At 41.2% G+C, this 21,366-nt stretch overlaps 1 protein-coding gene across 7 annotated transcripts in view; it reads right to left on the bottom strand.

Moving 5' to 3' along the window:
- Nucleotides 1-11,655: 11,655 nt before the first annotated feature.
- The window catches only part of DCUN1D4 (defective in cullin neddylation 1 domain containing 4), a 69,616-nt gene continuing 59,905 nt past the window's right edge, over nt 11,656-21,366 (bottom strand). For 6 of the 7 annotated variants that reach the window (XM_082638576.1, XM_082638578.1, XM_082638575.1 and 3 more), the window contains 3 exons: nt 17,356-17,460; nt 15,079-15,181; nt 11,656-14,970 (listed from right to left, as the gene is read on the bottom strand). In XM_082638576.1, the coding sequence (XP_082494702.1) occupies nt 14,915-14,970; nt 15,079-15,181; nt 17,356-17,460 (264 nt within the window). In that variant the 3' untranslated portion in view covers nt 11,656-14,914. The remainder of the gene's footprint in view (nt 14,971-15,078; nt 15,182-17,355; nt 17,461-21,366) is intronic. The other variant, XM_082638579.1, reaches the window with a different exon arrangement.

Here is a 21,366-nt window from a genome sequence, read left to right as displayed (position 1 = left end):
TAAATTACATCTCTTTGCTTTCCGTTTTAATTCTCTTTTCATGAGTGAATAGAATTTTACTTCATATATGTATCACTGTGGATGACGTATTTTTTCCAGAGAGAATTTACTTCTGGTTCTGTCAGGCAGTTAGACTGAGGCAATTAACCTAATCCCATGAGGGATTGAATTGATTTGGAACTGAGCTCTAGTCCTGTGGGTACTGGTCTATTTCTAGCTCATCCTTACTCATAGACCTCACCATGCCCCCAGCTTCTCAGGGTCCTAACCATAAGTCTGGTTACCAGAGCCCATCCTCCCTGGGACACTCCAAACTCTAGTTTTGTCACCCTTGTCCCTGTGAAACCCCAAAAAGGTCTTCTGAGCCCCTCAGCCTCTGCTTTCGCTTTCAGAATTGACAATTGTCTGAAAGGAAAAAGATGAGCCTCAGATACTAGGCTCATTTCTCTTGGCTTCTTTCTTCCTCTAGATCTTACCTAACAAATGTTCACTTCCTTAGTAGCTTTTCAATCCCTTCAAACAGATTTTTAATATTTTGCCTAACTTTTCTAGTTATTCTTAGCAGGAGGTTGTCCAAAACAACTTAGCCACTGCAGGAAGCCAAACTTCATATGATATCCACATACTTCCCTAGAGTGTTATCATTTTAGAATAAGAATTGGTCCTATTTCTCAGGGTCTTTGGTCCCTCCATATTATGAAAGGTCTTATAGCTAACTTTTACATTAATTGTTGCACCTGATGGTTTTTCTCAAGAGCTTTCTGAAAACATAGGCCAATATGGCACATTCTCTGCTCTTGTCCCATTGTCTCAAAGAGAGACCCCAAGTGCAGGAAGTGTTATCTAGTGTGAACACTTGAATGAATGTGTAATATGGAATATGGAATATGAATATGAATGAATGAATATGGAAGTGTTATCTAGTGTGATATATACATCCTCCTCTACACAACCACCACTTTTGTTTTTGATGAGGGCTGTGATTTCCTCCACTCTGCCTGCTGTATAGGTAATGACAAAATGTTAAACTAATGGGGCAGTTAAGGTAAGGTGAGAAGTTTTGAGTGGACCTGACCCACCATTGTGACATGGATTTTCATGTAAGAGAAGAAACTCTCACTCCCCCGCTCATTCCCGAATAGGGTCCACAATGCATTCTGGCTGGCCTCCCACAATCACAACCACCAGATAATGGGTTCCAGACAATCTGGCTCTTATGCAATGTGTCCTTTCAGCTTGTCATCAAATAGGAGACACATCTTGAAAATGACAGGGGTTATTCAGCTATCATTTGACTTCTCATATTGAAAAAAACCCCAGAATATGTTTTCCAACCCCTCCACTTTACTAACACCTTGAAAGAGGTACAGTCTCCTAACTTCTGATGGGCCTGATATTAGGACCACCTGGGTCCATGGAGCTCATCCAGCTAGTCTCATCCAGCTTGGATTTGGGGAGTACAGGATGGGATAATGATGGAGAAGGACAAGCTTTGTTTCTTCTTTCTATATTTCTTAAATGTGTTGTCATGCTTATGACGATGTCATAGTCCTGGGGTCAGGCCACCAGACCCATTCTTCCATTTCCTCCCACTGACCGTCAGTTCCATTTCTAGATTGCTCCCCACCAGACTGATTGTCTCCTACCTAGTTAGAGTCTTGGTCTCCTACACTTCCTTCCTCCAGAACATCCTTCAAGATCTCCTAGATGCCAGGCAGGAATCTAGCCCTGGAGATGGCCCACTGGAGCACCACTGGATGAGTCCTCTTTACCTAAGTGGTCATTAATTGTCCTTCTACCTTAGTATATCACGCTCTGCCTTGGAAAAATTTGACCTCCTCTGATGTTTGTTCCAAATTAGTAAGGAGTAGTCTGGTATTCCTGGAATTGTAATTCTGAGGCACAGCATGCCCCTTGTCCCACTTTTCCTTTTTAATCCACCAGCTGATCCCCTCCAGTGCCCCCAAATAATCACACAGATGCCATCTTCCATTGTGTCTGCAGCTCAAAAGCCACAGAAAGCCCTGGCTGGATTATACCACTCCGGGAACTTAGGAAGTTTCTCATGCCTGCCTCAGTCTTTCCCTGCTTACTTCTTACGCATGAGGTCACTCTGCCCCAGTCTTTTGGCCATTCCACAGGAACAGGGCTGACCACAGGGCTGGTTTGGATTTGAAGACTGGTAGGAATGGCAACTCAGCTATGGAAACTTCTACTTTGTTTCGCCATCCCTTCACCTAGGAAACAACGCAAAGTATATGCAAGCTTTCAAGGATGTCAGGGGCCATGGCTTCACTGGGTCTCCCTTATTTCTTAAAAGGCATGTGCAGAGGTGGGTAGTCTCAGCAGTCTGCAAAAAGACAGGAGTTTCCCAGGTCAGAGGAGCCCAACGTCCAAATCCTGCCGCCTTTTATATCAATTCCAGCTGGGGGCTGGAGCCTGCTGGCCATGCCACCTGGACCTAATCCTGGATCCTTCACTTCTTCCTGTGCCACAGTTACAGAGCTTAGTCTTATTTTTACTTTTATTTCTCTCAGGGCAATGAGGTCTATTCCTTAATAATCTGTTCTCATTCTCCCCAGAGGCTCTTCCAAACTTTCATCTCTTTCCTTTAAACTCCTACCTCTTCTTTCTCCCTCTCAGTAGAAATCTTTGAGTCAGTCCCTGATAAAATCAAGGCCGTAAGGCGAGAACTCCTTACTGCGTCCTACCCATTTACAAACATCTGCTGTCTCAGGAAAACTGGTCCCTTTCCTAAACCTCCACTTGTGCTTTGGGGTCCTTCCTCCTTCTTCCTTCAGTCCTTCACTCCATCACCATCTCTTTTCTCCTCTTTATCTTGAAAATACTCCGGATTTGAAACAGGAGGGAAAAGTGGATTGTTCATTGGCCATAGGAACGTGTAACTGCTAGAACTCATTTTAAACTTGTCTCTATTGATCAGTGACAGCCTTGTATCAGGATCCACATGTGATATTGGGATTTATAAGAAACATATATTTGGTCTTCATCCCAGTTCCTGACACAGAGCTCCTAAAATCCTTCGAATTTCTCTAGGTGACTAGAAATTATGTCTTTTGCTATGTTAATGAGATGGGTTTTAGAAAGCCCCTCGGTAACTTAAGGAGGGGCTGGTTGCCAAGGGAACCAGCCCTGTGATTAGAGGGTTGGAACTTTCAGACTTACCCCCTCATCTTCAGAGAGGGGCTGGAGATTGAGTTCAATCACCAATAGCCAATGATTTAACCAATCAGGCCTATTATTATGAAGCCTCCTTAAAAACCCAAAAGGACAGAGTTCAGAGAGCTTTCAGGTTGATGAACACGTGAAGATTTGGGGACGGTGGTGCTCAGGAAGCATGGAAGCTCTGTGCCCCACATACCTTGCCCTAAGCATCTCTTCCATTTGGCTGTTCCTGAGTTATATTCTTTTATACTAAACTGGTAATATAAGTAAGTGTTTCTCTAAGTTCTATGAACCACTCTAGCAAATTAATCAAAACTAAGGAAGCGGTGTGGGAAATTTAGCAAATTTATAGCCAGTTGGCTAGAAGCACAGGTGATAACCTGGACTTGGGATTAGCATCTGAAGTGTGGGTGCAGCCCTGTGGGACTGAGCCCTTAACCTGTAGGATCGGATGCTGTCTCTGGGTAGACAGTGTCAGAATTAATTGCTTGGTGATGTTGGCAAACAGCCACACATCAGATCATGCCTTTGGAAGCCAGCCCCAAACTTCTAAAATCGGTCAGTCAGCAACAGCTTCACTCCAGTGACTTCAATTCCGTGGCTGATGCTCAACCAATCCCTAAACATCCCCACTTCTGAAAAATTGGCCAAAACTCTATAAAATTAGCAGGAGAGGGGCAACAGTAAATCCATCAGAGAAACAAGCAGCACACGTAGGGCTTACACGCTTCCATCTGCCTCCTGGCCAACTTTCTCCACACAACGTGGGCACCCCAGCAAATTGCTGGGTGGAGACATCCACCTGGGCTCAAACCTCAGCTCCCCCACCTTCCAGCTACGTCACTTAGGACAAGTTACTCAGAGACTAACAGATCTCCTGGAAGATCAGTTAGTAGATCTTCAATGTAGATCAGTGTAGAGCACATTGCCTGGCTGGCCGCCTTATCTTCTGAAAGGAGCTCCACGATGTTATTAAGCCAACAACTGGCCTTCTTTACTGCACCCCTCGAATCCACTACAGCCTGCTGACAACCAACTCTCAAAACAAAATCCACGTGTATGCACTTGGAGTGTGTTAAAGTCACGACGATGACCGCGATGAACCAGAAAGACGAAAAGTCTCATTTTCTCTTGTTCAGGATCCTGCAATGTCATCTCATGGTGGTCAGAATTTTAAAAATACTCTGCCTAAAAAGACCCATGGAAGTCTGCTCCCTTATCTCCGAATCTCCACCTCTGGAGCAAGAGATGGTTACAGGTGCCTTCAGCAACCTATTCTTTTATAATAGCAGGGAGGGTGGGGCTGGGGGCAGGGGGAGTTCTCAGCAATGCAGCTGCCTAGCTGCAAAGATTTTGATATCATTGCACAGAAAAACATATGCTGTATGAAAATTATGCCCTTTCTGATGAAGAGGGAAGAGCACAGGATCTCTGCTAGCCTGCATGCCCTCTCTGTAACTGAATGCGGGCAGTCAATGCCTCTGTGGGAGGTTTGACCCAAACACAATACAAGCTCTGGGTCTCAGGTGAACTTGCTTCTCACCCAGCACTGGTCTCCCATTGCTCCCCACCTCTCCCCATGGAGGTGCCCTCCACTAAGCTGTGCTGTCTGACCCTTCTCACCTCCCAGCACCTCGGCTCCCCACTCCCCTTCCAGAACCTTTGGGGTCTTCCTCTCATGTGTGTCTTCCCCTCTATGAAATGCCTAGCAGCTGGGCCTGGGGAAGGTGCTCTGGACAACTGGCCTTCCACCCCTTCCTGCAGGGAACGTGCTGGGTGTCCTGCATCAGCTCCTCCCATCAGGTGGGTGGGCAGGCTTATGGTCAAAGGCTCCAGAGGACAGCAGATGGTTATGCACCCCCTGCCTCCCGTGAGAGGGCAAAGAAAGCATCTCGTGCCTGGTGGAATCCTTGCACTTAACTAGAGCTGGACATCCCCATGGTGAACTCTGGGGATCTGGGAAGCAGTTCCTCCACCAGGGACCACCAGGGAACATGCTTTATCATCTCTTGCTTTATGCAGCTGCCTCAGTACATTCCATATGCTCTACCATTAAAGGAGATTTCTTCTGTTGGCATCTTTTCATCAATTATATTGCTATCTCTTGGTGACAACCACAAACTCTTCAGTCAACCTCTCTGCCACCTCCATCGCTATCTTTGTGTGCACTGCTGTACCTCCCTAGGAACAGTCCTTGGATGAGTACCCATCTGTCCCTATAATGCTCAACTCTCCAAAAGGAACTCTCAGCTCCAACTGAGTCAGTGTCTTTCTGGTCTACCATTTATAAGTGGTTGATGCCACTTATGCCCAATTAGCAGAAGACCACCCATCCAGAGGTCCTTCCTAATTCTTCAGTCTGTTGATTTTCTATTTACCCTGGTCCTCTCTCTGCACGCTTATACATTTTAATGCTTATAGTCCCAATTTCATATAGGAATTCTGCCTAAACATACAATTAAAGTTAATAAAGATGATTATATTGAGAATCTGAAAATCAACCTTGATGGAGGAGGAATAAGGTTTGGAAGGATTTACGAGCACTTTAAGACACGCAGAATAGGCTGTTAAAAGGTACCTATTATTTTATGTGGTGACTCTGGGAGTACATGCGAAGGATAACCCTTGTCCAAGTCCTACTCTTGAGACGGAACATGTAGGAGCCATGACAGGTAATGAAGCCAAAATAAATAATAAGCAATTAGAGGCAAAATGCAGCGGCTTTCAATATACTATTAAAAGTTGGTCCAAAACTCTTTGGTGAGTTAGTTCATTGGTAACGAGTACAGCTGCAGCTCTCTTTAATCACCATACATTTATCCTAAGACTCCTAGAGAACAGTAGTTTGAATTTCAGATATTCAAATTTAGGCAATTCTGAGATGTCTCTGCTGGAAAGTGTCAGAGAAAAAAACAAACTTCCTCAGCTTACCTTCTCATGGCCAGGGTTCTTCACAATCCACATTCTTCAGAGTGATTACAAAAGAATTTCCTTCAAAGGACTGAATACATTTCTTTGGGAGAAGAGATTTACATTTAAAATGGTGTTTTAAAAAATTTCCATTTAATTACTATAGCTATTTTTTTTTCAGTTTCCAATTATTATTCTCAGCACAGCCTACTTACTCACTCACCATAATTTCTAAGCAAGTACTTCTATACTTGGGATGATTTTTCGTTAAGGCAATCGAAGATAAATGTTAGGAACAAATTCAGGGGGAAAAAAAACAAACTATTTTCTGCTGAATGTGCCAAAAGTGGCGAACGTGCCTTATTTTGGATAATCTTCTGCCTTACGAGCTTAGCTAAGTAGACAGGGCCAGAAAGCTTGATGTATTATTTCCTCACATGATAGTTTTTTTTTTTTCCCTTCTAGCTATAGCACAGTTCCACAGGCAATTCTTTTCTAAAGGAATCACAAAAGCTTTTCTCTACGCTTCTGCCTAAAAGCTATTTTTCACATCAGAATTTGGGGATAACATTCAAATGAGTCATTTCAGTATGATGTAACCCACCTTACAGCATCATGGAAAACAGGTCCTGCCTTCCCGTAGGTTCAGACATATGAATAAAGTCCAGAAGTAGTTATTTTCCTCCTCACTTTTATAGCCCTGGAACCGACTCAATAATTTTCCCTTTTTGGGGGGGAGGGGCGGGGGGTTATGTGGTTCATCTTTTGGTTCTTTTTCCTCTTTGTTCCATCATTTCAAAAAGCTATCTTTAAAAACACCCTTCCTTTAGAGTGACCTTCCTGTAAATTTTTCCCTTATAGGTCTATCTGCAATGCACTTCAGCTGGGTTTTTCATCTGGAGCAGGCATTAGTGACTTAATCTCTCTCCAGTCTACCTTGTTCCAATCACCTTGCTGGAGAACTTTATTTCAATTCCCGTTAATTTTTAGGTGGACCACTAGTATTGCCTGGAGAATACATCTCGTGTTCCTATTTTCTATTAGTGGATAACTGCCTCATGAGTTCCTACTGTTTGCTGTAGCCCAGGTTAAGAATTCCCTGTCTTAAGATTTGTCACCTCCCACTGCTTTCCATCAATTTAGGGTCAGAATTTTCCTTTATCTACATCTACCACCCATCTCCAGTCTTTGTGGATGTCTGGAAGAACAGAGATTTTCCTGGTCTGACCCATAGTTTTGGCCCAAGCTATAGTTGAATGAACCAACTGCATCACCAATTAAAAGAGTGAGGACTTCCAGTCATGCCATCACTGCATCGCGGCGTTTCTTCATCAAGCCGTGTGGCCGACAGGGACTTGGTGCTCCGGCCAGGTGTCAGGCCTGAGGCTCTGAGGTGGGAGAGCCGAGTCCAGGACACTGGGCCACCAGAGATCTCCTGTCCCCACATAATATCAATCGGCAAGAGCTCTCCCAGAGATCTCCATCTCAATGCTAAGACCCAGCTCCACTCAACGACCAGAGAGCTCCAGTGCTGGATACCCCATGCCAAACAACTAGCAAGACAGTAACACAACCCCACCCATTAGCAGAGAGACTGCCTAAAATCATAAGTTCACAGACACCCCAAAACACACCACCGGACATGGTGCTGCCCACCAGAAAGCCAAGATCCAGCCTCATCCACCAGAACACAGGCACCAGTCCCCTCCACCAGAAAGCATACACAACCCACTGAACCAACCTTACCCACTGGGGGCAGACACCAAAACAACGGGAACTACAAACCTGCAGCCTGCGAAAAGGAGACCTCAAACGCAGTAAGTTAAACAAAATGAGAAGACAGAGAAATATGCAGCAGATGAAGGAGCAAGAAAAACCCCCACCAGACCAAACAAATGAAGAGGAAATAGGCAGTCTACCTGAAAAAGAATTCAGAGTAATGATAGTAAAGATGATCCAAAATCATGGAAATAGAATGGAGAAAAAAACAAGAAACGTTTAACAACGACCTAGAAGAACTAAAGAACAAACAAACAAAAGATGAACAACACAATAAATGAAATTAAAAATTCTCTAGAAGGAATCAGTAGCAGAATAACTAAGGCAGAAGAAAGGATAAGTGACCTGGAAGATAAAATAGTGGAAATAATTACCACAGAGCAGAATAAAGAAAAAAGAATTGAGGACAGTCTCAGAGACCTCTGGGACAACATTAAATGCACCAACATTCGAATTATATGGGTCCCAGAAGAAGAAGAGAAAAAGAAAGGGACTGAGAAAATATTTGAAGAGATTATAGTCGAAAACTTCCCTAATATGGGAAAGGAAATAGTCAATCAAGTCCAGGAAATGCAGAGAGTCCCATACAGGAAAATCCAGGAGAAACATGCCAAGACACATATTAATCAAGTGATCAAAAATTAAACACAAAGAAAAAATATTAAAAGCAGCAGGGGAAAAGCAACAATTAACATACAAGGGAATCCTCATAAGATTAACAGCTGATCTTTCAGCAGAAACTCTGCAAGCCAGAAGGGAGTGGCAGGACATATTTAAAGTGATGAAAGGGAAAAACCTACAACCAAGATTACTCTGCCCAGCAAGGATCTCATTCAGATTTGAGAGAGAAATTAAAACCTTTACAGACAAGCAAAAGCTAAGAGAATTCAGCACCACCAAACCAGCTTTACAACAAATGCTAAAGGAACTTCTCTAGGCAGGAAACACAAGAGAAGGAAAATACCTACAATAACAAACCCAAACCAATTAAGAAAATGCTAATAGGAACATACATATCGATAATTACCTTAAATGTAAATGGATTAAATGCTCCAACCAAAAGACATAGACTGGCTGAATGGATACAAAAAGACCCATATATATGCTGTCTACAAGACACCCACTTCAGACCTAGGGACACATACAGACTGAAAGTGAGGGGATGGAAAAAGATATTCCATGCAAATGGAAGTCAAAAGAAAGCTGGAGTAGCATTCTCATATAAGACAAAATAGACTTTAAAATAAAGACTATTACAAGAGACAAAGAAGGACACTACATAATGATCAAGGGATCAATGCAAGAAGAAGATATAACAATTATAAACATTTATGCACCCAACATAGGAGCACCTCAATACATAAGGCAGATGCTAACAGCCATAAAAGGGGAAATTGAGATTAACACAATCATAGTTGGGGACTTTAACACCCCACTTTCACCAATGGACAGATCATCTAAAATGAAAATAAATAAGGAAACAGAAGCTTTAAATGATACATTAAACAAGATGGACTTAATTGATATTTATAGGACATTCCATCCAAAAACAACAGAATACACTTTCAAGTGCTCATGGAACGTTCTCCAGGATAGATCATATCTTGGTTCACAAATCAAGCCTTGGTATATTTAAGAAAACTGAAATCATATCAAGTATCTTTTCCAACCATAACGCTATGAGACTAGATATCAATTACAGGAAAAAAACTGTAAAAAATACAGACACATGGAGGCTAAACAATACACTACTTAATAACCCAGAGATCACTGAAGAAATCAAAGAGGAAAACAAAAAATACCTAGAAACAAATGACAATGAAAACACCATACAACCCAGCAATCCCACTACTGGGCATATACCCTGAGAAAACCATAATTCAAGAAGAGTCATGTACCACAATGTTCACTGCAGCACTATTTACAATAGCCAGGACATGGAAGCAACCTAAGAGTCCACTGACAGATGCATGGATAAAGAAGATGTGCCACATACAAACAATGGAATATTACTCAGCCATCAAAAGGAAACGAAATTGATTTATTTGTAGTGAGGTGGATGGATCTAGAGACTGTCATACAGAGTGAAGTAAGTCAGAAAGAGAAAAACAAATACTGCATGCTGACACATACATACAGAGTCTAAAAAAAAAAAAAGGTTCTGCAGAACCTAGTGGCAGGACAGGAATAAAGGTGAAGATGTAGATAATGGACTTGAGGACATGGGAAGGGGGAAGGGTAAGCTGGGGCAAAGTGAGAGAGTGGCACGGACATATATACACTACCAAATGTGAAATAAATAGCTAGTGGGAAGCAGCCGCATAGCACAAGATCAGCTCGGTGCTCTGTGACCACCTAGAGGGGTGGGATAGGGAGGGTGGGAGGGAGACGCAAGAGGGAGGAGATATGGGGATATATGTGTATGTATAGCTGATTCACCTTGTTATACAGCAGAAACTAACACAACATTGTAAAGCAACTATACTCCAATAAAGATGTTAAAGAAAATGGCCCCCAAGGAAAAAATAAATAAAAGTGTGTACCTGGATCCTGTTTTTTAGGAATCTTGTTCTCTACCTCTCTTGCTTTCAAGCTTCTAAAAATCTTAACATCAGTCCTTCCTGGATTCTCTGATCTCTACACGAGGTTTCTTAGGTCCTGACAATTCTTGGCCATGTGACTTGCTTCCTTCCTCATCCATTTTCTGGGCATCCACTCTGAGCTGGAGGTCCCGCCACAGGGAAGTAAGATTCTAGCATAGGACAGTTTTAGAAAGTGGTGACCAACGCTGACACACACTTACAAACTAAGTGGGTGGTAGCCTTGGGAGATAGTAAAAATGGTTATTTCTACCTGGCTCCTGGCACATGGTAAGCACTAGGTTATTAGCTCGATGTTTAGAAATACTCTACAGTAGTACATTTTTAATTTTATTTAAAATTTTTTAATTTTTTTTCCTCTTTGGCTGAGGACTGTTTGTACTGTCTTATTAAAATACTGTATGGGCTTCCCTGGTGGCACAGTGGTTGAGAGTCCGCCTGCCAATGCAGGGGACGCAGGTTCGTGCCCCGGTCCGGGAAGATCCCACATGCCGCGGAGCGGCTGGGCCCGTGAGCCATGGCTGCTGAGCCTGCGTGTCTGGAGCCTGTGCTCCGCAACGCGAGAGGCCACAACAGTGAGAGGTCCACGTACCGCAAAAATAAATAAATAAATAAAATAAAATAAAATACTGTATCTGGAACTATTCTAGGTTAAAGGAAACTGAAGATGCATGACAACTAAATGCATTGCTTATCCCTGGATTAAAAATAATTCTCAAGGCCATTCTTGGTACCAAGGGGGAGGTTTTCATCTGGACTGTATATTAGGTAATAGTATTGTATCAATGTTATATTTCTTGAGTGTGAGCAGTGTATTGTGGTTATAAGAATGTCCTTGTTTCAAAATATGGAGTGTCATAATGTAACTTACTTTAGGATAGTTCAGAAAAAATTCCATCTCTGTATCTATAGGGAGAAGTACACACACACACACACACACACACAAACACACACACTCAGAGTGGCACAGAGAATGTGGCAAAATGTGAACGGAAAACGTAGGTGATAGGTATATGAGTGTTCATTATGTTATTCTTGCGTTTATTCCGTAGCTTTGAAATTTTTCCATATAAAAAGTTGGGGAAAAGCAAAAAAGATTAAAAAACGAAATACTTTGAAACTACCTTAAGTGATTTTTAAAGAAAAAGTCAGAGAAGAGAAGAAAGAATTGACACATCAGTTCTGAAACCAAACACAAATACTTTTTATTTATGGGGTATTGTTTTACATCAATTCCATTAAAACCTAAAACCAGTTTGCTGTACTCAAGTTAGATGGCATAACAGTATTTCAGTTAAGCTGGGAGTCACAGGACTTGCACACGTTTATGAAGGTAATGCAAATACTGACGACACGAAGCATTCACAGTTACAGGTTAGCTGCTGTTCACTAACAGTAACCCCCAAGAGAAATGACTTCATGAAAAAAAGCAACCCACGTTTTGGTCTCATTTACAGACACCCAACCTTTCAGTTGGTCAATGAATTCTATACATTTATTATACAACGTATGAAAGAATAAAAGATAAGGCGTACAGAGGTATTTTAGCAGTTGTAAGAATAAAAACCAAGGGCACAAACTAACTTTTAAAGCTTTCTGTATAAACTTCAAAAGCACTGTTAAGATGGAGACTGAGAGGCAACAGAAGTTTGTTGTTAATCCAGAATCTAGAGGTCTGTCTAGTCAGATTTATAAAAACTTAATTCAGAGGTCATGCTTCAAATAAGCTGCATGTAATGTTATAGAAAGTGTTTATGGCAAATCAAATAAGGAAATTTCCAACCTACCGCAGCAGTAAACATCTAAAAGTTGCATTCTATCATGACAGAGTGTTGCAACGTGGAGTTCAAAACATGATGGAAAGAGAAAGTGGGGAGACGTAGGTGAGAAAGATAAACCAGAAAAAGGCACCCTCATTCACTTGGCATTCACCCATAAACAAGTGCTTATGTAACTGAGGGACATTTTTAAGAAAAAGTATCTTATTACCCTGGCCCCTCTTCTTCCCCTTAAAAATAACTGCACAGAATCAAGAAAACCAAGGGCAAGCACTCTGCAGTCACAATGATTTATTTTTCAAGGGAGTTCAAAGATTACTTGGACTTCTCTAAATACGCAAGATTATCCCTTTGGAATACTTATTTCCATATTAGGTACATCATGAAATAGTTTTTACTTGGCTTTTCCAAAACCCCTATCATCAAAATGTCCATTGTGGTTAAAATGTAACATCTTCCCTGTAACAATCCTTTTATTTTAGGATTAACTGTGCTTTAGTGTTTAAAAAATTCTCCAGTTTCTAACGATACCTTTTAAACCAATTTCATCTATGATTTATATTTGCTTTGAACAAAACTAGAGTTGATCAAATTTAAGAACTGCTGCCTTTAAAGTGTAATTTGTTAACTTTATGGGATCCTTTTGAAAATGACTCAAGTTTTCAACAGATTGGAACCTGCCTATGGCCAATCGCCACTGGAGTAGCAGGCGCCCGTCAGAACGGAAGCCCTTTCAACGCGTTGGTCTCAGGAGCAGTGCTTGCTCAACATCTTCTATCCTTTGCAGATAGGAATTTGTGCAAACTGGTGCAAACTGGTATGAATGTGTAAGGTAGAAGGGAGTCTACAGCTTCTCAACAAGGAATGGTTAAGTATGCTTAATCACTACGGAGTTTTTCCAACTTCTGGTTTATTTCACAGCAAACCAAACCTTTCTATTCAGTAGAAAAAGGAAGTAATTTCATTCTACCATATGATTTTGTATATGCACACACACTGTATATACATACAAAATTCCTGTCTTTGGTGGTTCAGTTAGGGAAAAAAATAATATATGAAAATCTGAACACTGTTGGCAAAGAAACTGTGAAATCATGGTCAAGAGTAGCGCTGTCTGTGTGCTTTACTCATTTAATGCCATTTAGAGGTTCACATTTGACCCAAAAGGTTTTGGGGCCAGATTTTGAAATAATCGGAACCTCTTCCAACTGCTGCATGTTCAATCATGGATTTTGCTCACAACTAGGCATTCACTTGTTTAAATGCACCACTAGCTTTCACTTGGTTTAAGTCATTAGACTTTTGTGTTTTCACAAAACTTTAGGGACTAAATTAGTCATTCAATAGCACCAGATAGTTGAGGGAGAAACATGTTATTTATACATTTCCTTGAGAAGGGTAAGACAAGGGGAAAAAAAAAAAGAAGACATAAAATACAAACCTAAAACTACCGTCCTGTTTACTCTTGTTTCCTCATCCACATAAATAATGGCTATCACCTCTCTGTACACATTACTCAGGTAATGATGAGCAGCCCCTCCAGGAAAGGTCCTACCGTGTAATAGAGATTTTAGCTCAATGCTGGTGGTGTCGTGTCCACTGCCTGCAATGGACATTCTGCCAGTAAAAGCCTAGCGTGAAAGAAACAAAAATGGAAAACAAAACAAAACACCTCTCACTTATAGTATAGTTCTTTCCGCTTCAAAACTAGAGAATTAAACACCATGAAAGCTTAACTAAAAATTCAAGCCACAACTAAAAGTGCTCTGCAGTTATAAATTGCCAGCAAACCATTAGGTTTTCATGGAGGTGGCAAAATAAATTTTACTTAGAATGGCATAGAAAGCATCAGCAGACCAAACACTGACTAGAAGAATGCAAAAGGAAAAAAAAAAAAAAAACACTAAAAAAGTGTACAAAAGTTTAAAACCAATGGAAAAAAAAAAGATGCAATTTTAATTTGTTCATCTGTACCTATAGTCAAACCATGCTAGCTTTCACATTAGAAAATCAAAACCTATACCCTGCATGGTGGAAATGATTTGTGGCATAGTATGTGTCTGTATGTTCAATTATTCTAACTTCCATCATTTAAAAATACTAATACTTAAGTAAACCAAATTATATTTGGCATATGCCTCTGAAAAGTTATGACTCCCGCCTCCTTCCAAAGTTGGCCTCTTAAACAATAAGGTTAATTCTGGCAACATTTGCATATGGTAACAGTTGTTCTGTCTTGTTTTCTGAAATGCTACATTTGAGACCAAATAAATGTATAATTGGTTCATCTGAAAAAAGGGACTAGAAATATGCCACAAAAATTATTTTACAATACATTTTTGCAGAAATAATCTCTAGGTGAAGCTTCTTCTTTTTATACACATATACAAAATTTAAACAGCAATATACACATAATCACAGTGAGGACGTTGGCAAATTCACCAATCTGTAGTGTAAATACAAACTGCAAAGCAGCCTTCCAAGAGAACAATGCTACACAGCAAGCAGAGCTGGCCCATTCAATAGCAAACACCAACACGTCCCTGCCAAAGGGAGACAGTGCAAGAAAAGCAGCATGCGCTTGGATACAAACAGCAATTTATGGCTAATGGTTGACATAACTGTGGTAACAGTGACTCTCTCGCTGCTATGCATAAAGTCCTAGGACATCTGTTTGTCTTTATACCATTCCACAAACTCGTCCAACAAAACTGGCCCTGAAGAGAGAGAGAGAACAACACGGCTATGAGGCTTCTCACAATGAGGCAGATGAGCAAATGTGCAGGGGCGGGGGGAGGGCGGGGGAACACCTGCCCGGTACTTACATGCTCCATCTTCATCGTAGTTGCTGAGGTCAAGGTTAATTGTTCTGCTAAACTCTAGCACATTGCACCACTGGTCTTTGTTAATAACTTTATATTTTGATTGCTGATGGAGGGAAAAGTAGTATGAATTACTGACACACACAATTAACAAATGAGATGGTTTCAATTGCTGTAACAATCAACTTAATAAAGTTCACGAAGGTTAACTCTTTCCATCTGAGGTACGTTAAGCACCAATCTAACCACTGGACCACCAGGGAAGTCAGCACTAATCTAGGAGAAGGGTGAGAGAGAGCAAGAGGGGGGCTTCAGATGGCAATTTTCATTATAAAAATATTATGGGGGCTCAACACAAAACAACAAATACATCAAAGAAACACAATTTTACATCCCCAGAAGTGAAATTTCTAAACGGCAGAAACCCTTTTACGTAAAAGAGCGATAATTCCTATCCCACAGAGATGTGGCAAGGATTTAAAGAGAAAACTTCTCTAATTCACGTAAAGTACTTTATTTAGTGCTTGGCACACAGTAAGTGCTAAATAAAGAGTTGCTCCCATTAACATCCCCTGACATGAACGGCATGCTCACTGTCAAGCTGTTAGCTTACAGCGCACGCAGTGGTGGGCTGACTCAACGAGACCTTGCTAAGTGCTGCAAGCGGTCTCAGGACCAGGCGGTCTAGCCACCGAAGAGTTACTGCTCTAATAATTCAGAACTTGAGTTTGATCATAAAAGAACTCAGAATAGCGATGAACTAGTTTTTCTCTTCCTCCCAGACAAGAAATACGCCACATGCATATTTTAAAATACAGTATTCCTGTACAAAGATTTAAAAATAAAACCCAGTCCAACAATGTTTAAAAATCCTCGCCACCAAAATCAGGAACACTGGAAAACAAAACAACTACTTAAAAGCAAAGAGAGCTGCACCAACAGTTTGGAGGATGCAAACACAAGAAAAGCTCAAATGAAAGGATTATTGTGCCCTTTTCAAAGAAAAATGCAAACTAATATAAGAGAGAGAACAAAGCACAGACCACAAATTTAACTTTCTAAGCAACTAAAAGCAAAACCCAGTCACCGAAACAGTTGATGGTGCTCCTGGAACTGTGCGAAGTCAAATTTGCTGGCGGCAAGGTCTTCAGCTACAGAACCCTTCACACCCGGGCTCAAATTCTGCCCAACTCTATGAGAATAGGAACCTGTTTCTACTCATTTTCCAAACAAAGCTAACACTTCTGAAGGTTGTCAGAGAAACTGGAACAGATCACCGGTAAATATGGGTTGTCACAAGTACAAGTAAACAAGTACTTCTTATATTAAAAACTAGTTTTTATACCTTTCTTCAGGAATCCCAGTTAATAATGCTAAAAGCAATTTTTAATAATAGTTCTCAAAGAATCCTACCAGTTGGAGGTTTTTCTGGACCATTACACCAAGTAAGTTGTAAGGAAGATCATTTCAAGAGTGAAGCTGGCGTCAGGGGAAGGCCCAGGATCTTCTCAAAGATGCAACACCCTAATCCTTTCAAGCAGAAAGCATTTTTTAAAGGAGCCTGGGACTAGAGGGCAAGAAGGATGCTCTATATGACATGACAACCCATGTAACTCAAACTTACATCTCAGATTCTTTCACGTCCTGCAGAGTTATTACACTGCAACAAAGCCAGTTCTTAATAACCAACAGCTCAAAATTTCTATCACTAATACTTAAAGCAAACGAACGACAATGAGAGAGGAAAGTGCTGGATTACTTCTAACACAAATGTGAAGAAAATTTAAACTGCAGGAGATGCTGTCTGAAGGAGTTTGCCACTTAGATTGATCTAGGTCCCCAAGTTACTTGGAGATAAGCGTAGATAAGAATACATTACAAACTTAAGTTAGTGAGAAGGCAGGTGGCTGTCCTCTAACCTTTGCTTCATAAAAGTAGAACTTCACCTAAAGCCACAAAAGAAAGTAAATCTTGTTTTACTCTTTTTATAAAGAGCAGGAAATCTAAACAAAAAGCAGCTTTTAAAATGGGGACAAGAGAGGAAAGGACAGAGCCGCGCTGTCTCTGATGCGTTTGCACTGGGGAGCGATGCGGCACATGCAATGCACACACAGGCACACTCAGAACGCAGGGAAGTGCTCACTGACAGCAATTACGTCACCACAGTTCCTACAGGCAGAAAAGTACAACAAACAGAAAATTACATAAAAGAGTAAAATCAAGTATACTTGGTTGTTCTAAGCAAGCAAACATACATTCCATAAAATAACAATTTAGTACCTCTAAGAATTGGTGAAAAACTGGAAAAAGGGGCCAGATTTTTCCTAATAACAGTCCCAACATGCACTTGGCAGTGTTTATGTCTAGGCTGCGCTGGTCCTTTTCCTGTTTAACAAACAAAAACAAGGATGAGCCAGGTGCCCCCAAATAATAAATCCCAATAATCCAAATTTCTGTTTTACTTCCAACAAAAAATTAGTAAACAGCTCATGTATCATACACTATAAAAACCCACAATCCAGACTAAGGTGGGGGAGGGGAGGTAGTCAGGACACAGTGGGAAGAGTAAACGGTTTTGTACTATATAATTTTACTGTGAGAAAGAGTCATGTCAACTGAATGATCAATCCAATGCAAAATACATTAGTTACATGGTAACAATCTCTATGATTATTTCATGCGATAAATAAAAATCTGTAACTTGCTGTTTGACATTTATGATTATTATCAACATCATAATTACTGATCCCAAAGCCCATAACTTGACGAAATGGAGTTTAAAGGTTTCTAATTCCATGCTTAGGAATCAGGTTTCCTTGATAAAAATCATTTTTCCACCAATTTTTATTTCTTTGGTAAATGTTTTTCTTATACCTAAAAATGTTGTTAAATTGAGCTCATAATGAATGCTGGGGCTCTGGAGGGTCTTCCCAAATCAGAGGATGCATTCACTCCCCCACTCTGGGGGAAAGCAGTCTGTCTACCTGTTACAGTCCTTCTTACCTTGGAGTCGCTGGATGTGAAATCTCCTAGCAGAACACCCCTAACTAACAGCCAAGTGAAAGACAACATTGCATAAGGAATCCAGGAAAGACATTTACATAAACCTGAATATGGGCAGATTAAGCTCATTTTACTTATACTTGCAATTAAGAATCCTAATTTCTCACTGATCTTTCTTACAAATTTCCATTCGGGAACTACAGGTGGGCAGTTTCTATGCAAAAGGACAGAGAACGTGGGACCCTAGGTGGTAACTATATATATCCAGAGCTAGCCTCCTCGTGGTATCTCAACTTCAAAGAAAGTTTGCAAAAGTACTTTTCTACAGAGGGAAAAGGAAAAGTGCCTGGCTATCCCACGTGGGGTGGAATCTAGATGTTCACCAAATTAAGGGGTGATGCCGTGACCACCACTGTCAGCCACATATGCAGCTACACACACCTCCCCAAAAAATTGTTACCGCAAGGATTCTAACAGTGAAGTGCTCTTTAGTATACAGAGAATTTCTGGCCGTGACACTGAATTTTAAAGTGATGGACTTAAACAATACAGCAAATGTAAGGGCCTAACTCAACAGCCAACAAAGTAGATGAAGATTCGGGAAGATGTGTGATGGGTCTGTCTTTTGGTCCTGGTTGTACAGCACAACGACCGTTCACCAACAGACCAGGCCAGATGGCTCCGAGTCACCCTTCCCTGTTCTGGCCACACAACTGAAGTCTGAGGATGGCGGGGGACTCCAACTCCACAGTTCAGTGCAAATAGGGGCCTCCTCTCTACAGCCTGCTCTGCTGTCCCCGGCCACGCGTATCATCCTGCTCAGGGCTGCAGTACTCACTCCGTGGAGAGGATGACGGCAGGAAAGGTGCCCTCGAGGGGGCCCACCTTCTGCCACCAAGCCTCACAGGTCTGTTGCACTGGACGGGCTCTTGCTTCTGCGGTGCACTGTGCAAGGAAATGGAAAGCTTCCTCTCACCGTGTCACATAGGTCTGGCAGCAACGGCACACCCCGCTATGGAGCATCCACAAGGAAAACGAGGGAACTGTTGAAAACACACGCGGCACCACAGGACCGGGCCCCAGGTCACCTGCTGAACAACAGCTCGGGCAGCACTGGGCTGAGGGCATGGGCGCTCTGGAAATGCTCTCCCTTCGAGGAGTTTGTAATCCTTCACTCAACCTAAAGTCCCTAGTCTTGCCCTGGTAACATACTGTGCCTTCTTCCAACATCATCCATGTCCCCGTCACAATGGACATACACTAAGGTGACAAAAAAAAAAGATACAAAGGACCTGGACAGACTCTTTGAAACAGTGCAATCATCTGACAAACTGATGATCATGAAGGATTTCAATGCATGTGTTTGGCAGCGATGCCAAAACATGGATGAAAGGCATCAGACTCACAGGACTGGAAAGCTGAACAGCACTCACTTACTCCTGCTCTGCAAGGGTGCCAGCCAGCAGCTCGCAATCACTAACACCATCTTCTGCCTAGCAAATAAGAGAGAGATATTATGGATGCACTTGCGATCTGAACAGTGGCATCTCGCTGATAACCAACATTGCCTGTGGGTGGATGTGAGGCTACGTGCAAATGACCATGACTCGGAGCACTCCGAATTCCTGGGGACAGCACAGCTCAGAGACCCCAGAGCAAACAGCTACTAAACAGCAAAATGGAGACATGCCCAAGGGGTTCTCTGACAATGATCCTAATGGCATTCTCAAAGGGCTTCCCAATTAAAAGTGAAATGAATCTCCCAGAATGCTATGAAGCAGCCATCAACATTACAAGTATTAAAAAAATCACCTTAACAAATTCAAGGAATACAGCAAAGACATCTAGAACCCCCTCGCAGGAAATTCAAATAGTACACTGTCAACACCAACGCTGTGACTCTGCTCGTGGAGCACCAGGGAGCAAGTGGCAGATTTCTGCATCTCAAGGTCAGAATTTAAGCAGAAAGGACCTTGAGACAGGCTGTCCAGAGTAAATAAGCATCCCCTGAAGGCCCACTGAGGTTAAGGGAGAAGTGAAACTTTTCTCCCTGCCCACCTCTTAACCCAACTTTCATTTTCTAAGATAACAAAATAAAAAGCAATTTTATTTTTCAAATAATAATAGGAACTGAACAGGTTCTATACACACACCAAAGACGTACTAACCCCCTACAATACACAACTAGATTCTGCCTTGTGGTCTTCCTTAAACACAGATTTTAAAATTCAGTTACAGATGAGATCAGTCCTCTTATTTGCAGCTGCAAGACCAAAGGATCCTTCTCTGAATATTCTATGAAGTTATGTTTCGTACATGGAATGCACTACTCAAGCTAAAGACTACTAACACCTAATGTGGAGTAGAGAATAATGAAGTTTTACCAAGTTCTGATTTGACGTTCAAAAATGAAAACAAATATTGCCTTTGTTTATGTAAGACTGTTCCAACACAGGTCTTCCTGTAACATGTGAAAACTAAGCATTTTTTTTCTTAAATGGCACCAATGGCACAAACTGAATCAAAGTAATTAAACAGTTAATTGTCAATATGCAAATATAAATATGATATTACAAAAATTAATCTTCAAACATATAGGTATCCAGATACGCTGTATCACCGACCCTTGTGTCAAATGATCTACTTCCAGTTTTCACAAAGTTTTAATAGCTTAAAGACTTGCACTTGAAAAGGGGAATGCTGAATTACCAAAATTATAAAGAAAAAATCTTCAACATTCAAAAAGAAATCCTTAAGATTTTCGAGAGAGACTAGATGAACTTGAGAAACAGTATATAAATGCCCATGATCACAAACATTTTAAATGGTGACAACCAAGTCAGAAATCAGTACATGAAATCAAAAGGCCTTCACTGAAGACCTGTAATATACAGGTCATGGAACTCTCATTTGAGACCACAGGATTACAAAATAGAGAAAATGCAGTCTTCCGTACCACAGTTCAACAAACATAAGGCAAAAATAGAGAGCGCTAAAGAACTCAAATCTTCAAGTGGTTGTTTACAAAGCTGAAAATACAGCAAATCAGTTTTTTGAATGAGAGTTGTTTTCTTTTTTTTAATACACATTAGAAACAAGCAAAAAGGTCATAAAACCCATGAGTGCCCTCCCACTGGGAAAAGTGAAACTAAACCATGATGCTCTTAGAACTTACCCCAGCATAGTTTTCAAATAACAATGTTTGCAAGGCAATTACTTGATTAAGCTCAACTACTGACAATTCCTTTAAAACAAAAGAAAAAGAAAGATCTGCCAACAGGCATAGCC

The sequence above is a fragment of the Mesoplodon mirus genome (assembly GCF_964341445.2).
Source record: "Mesoplodon mirus genome assembly, chromosome: 2".
Taxonomy (NCBI): Eukaryota; Metazoa; Chordata; class Mammalia; order Artiodactyla; family Ziphiidae; genus Mesoplodon; species Mesoplodon mirus.
This window is presented reverse-complemented; position numbering and strand designations above follow the sequence as displayed.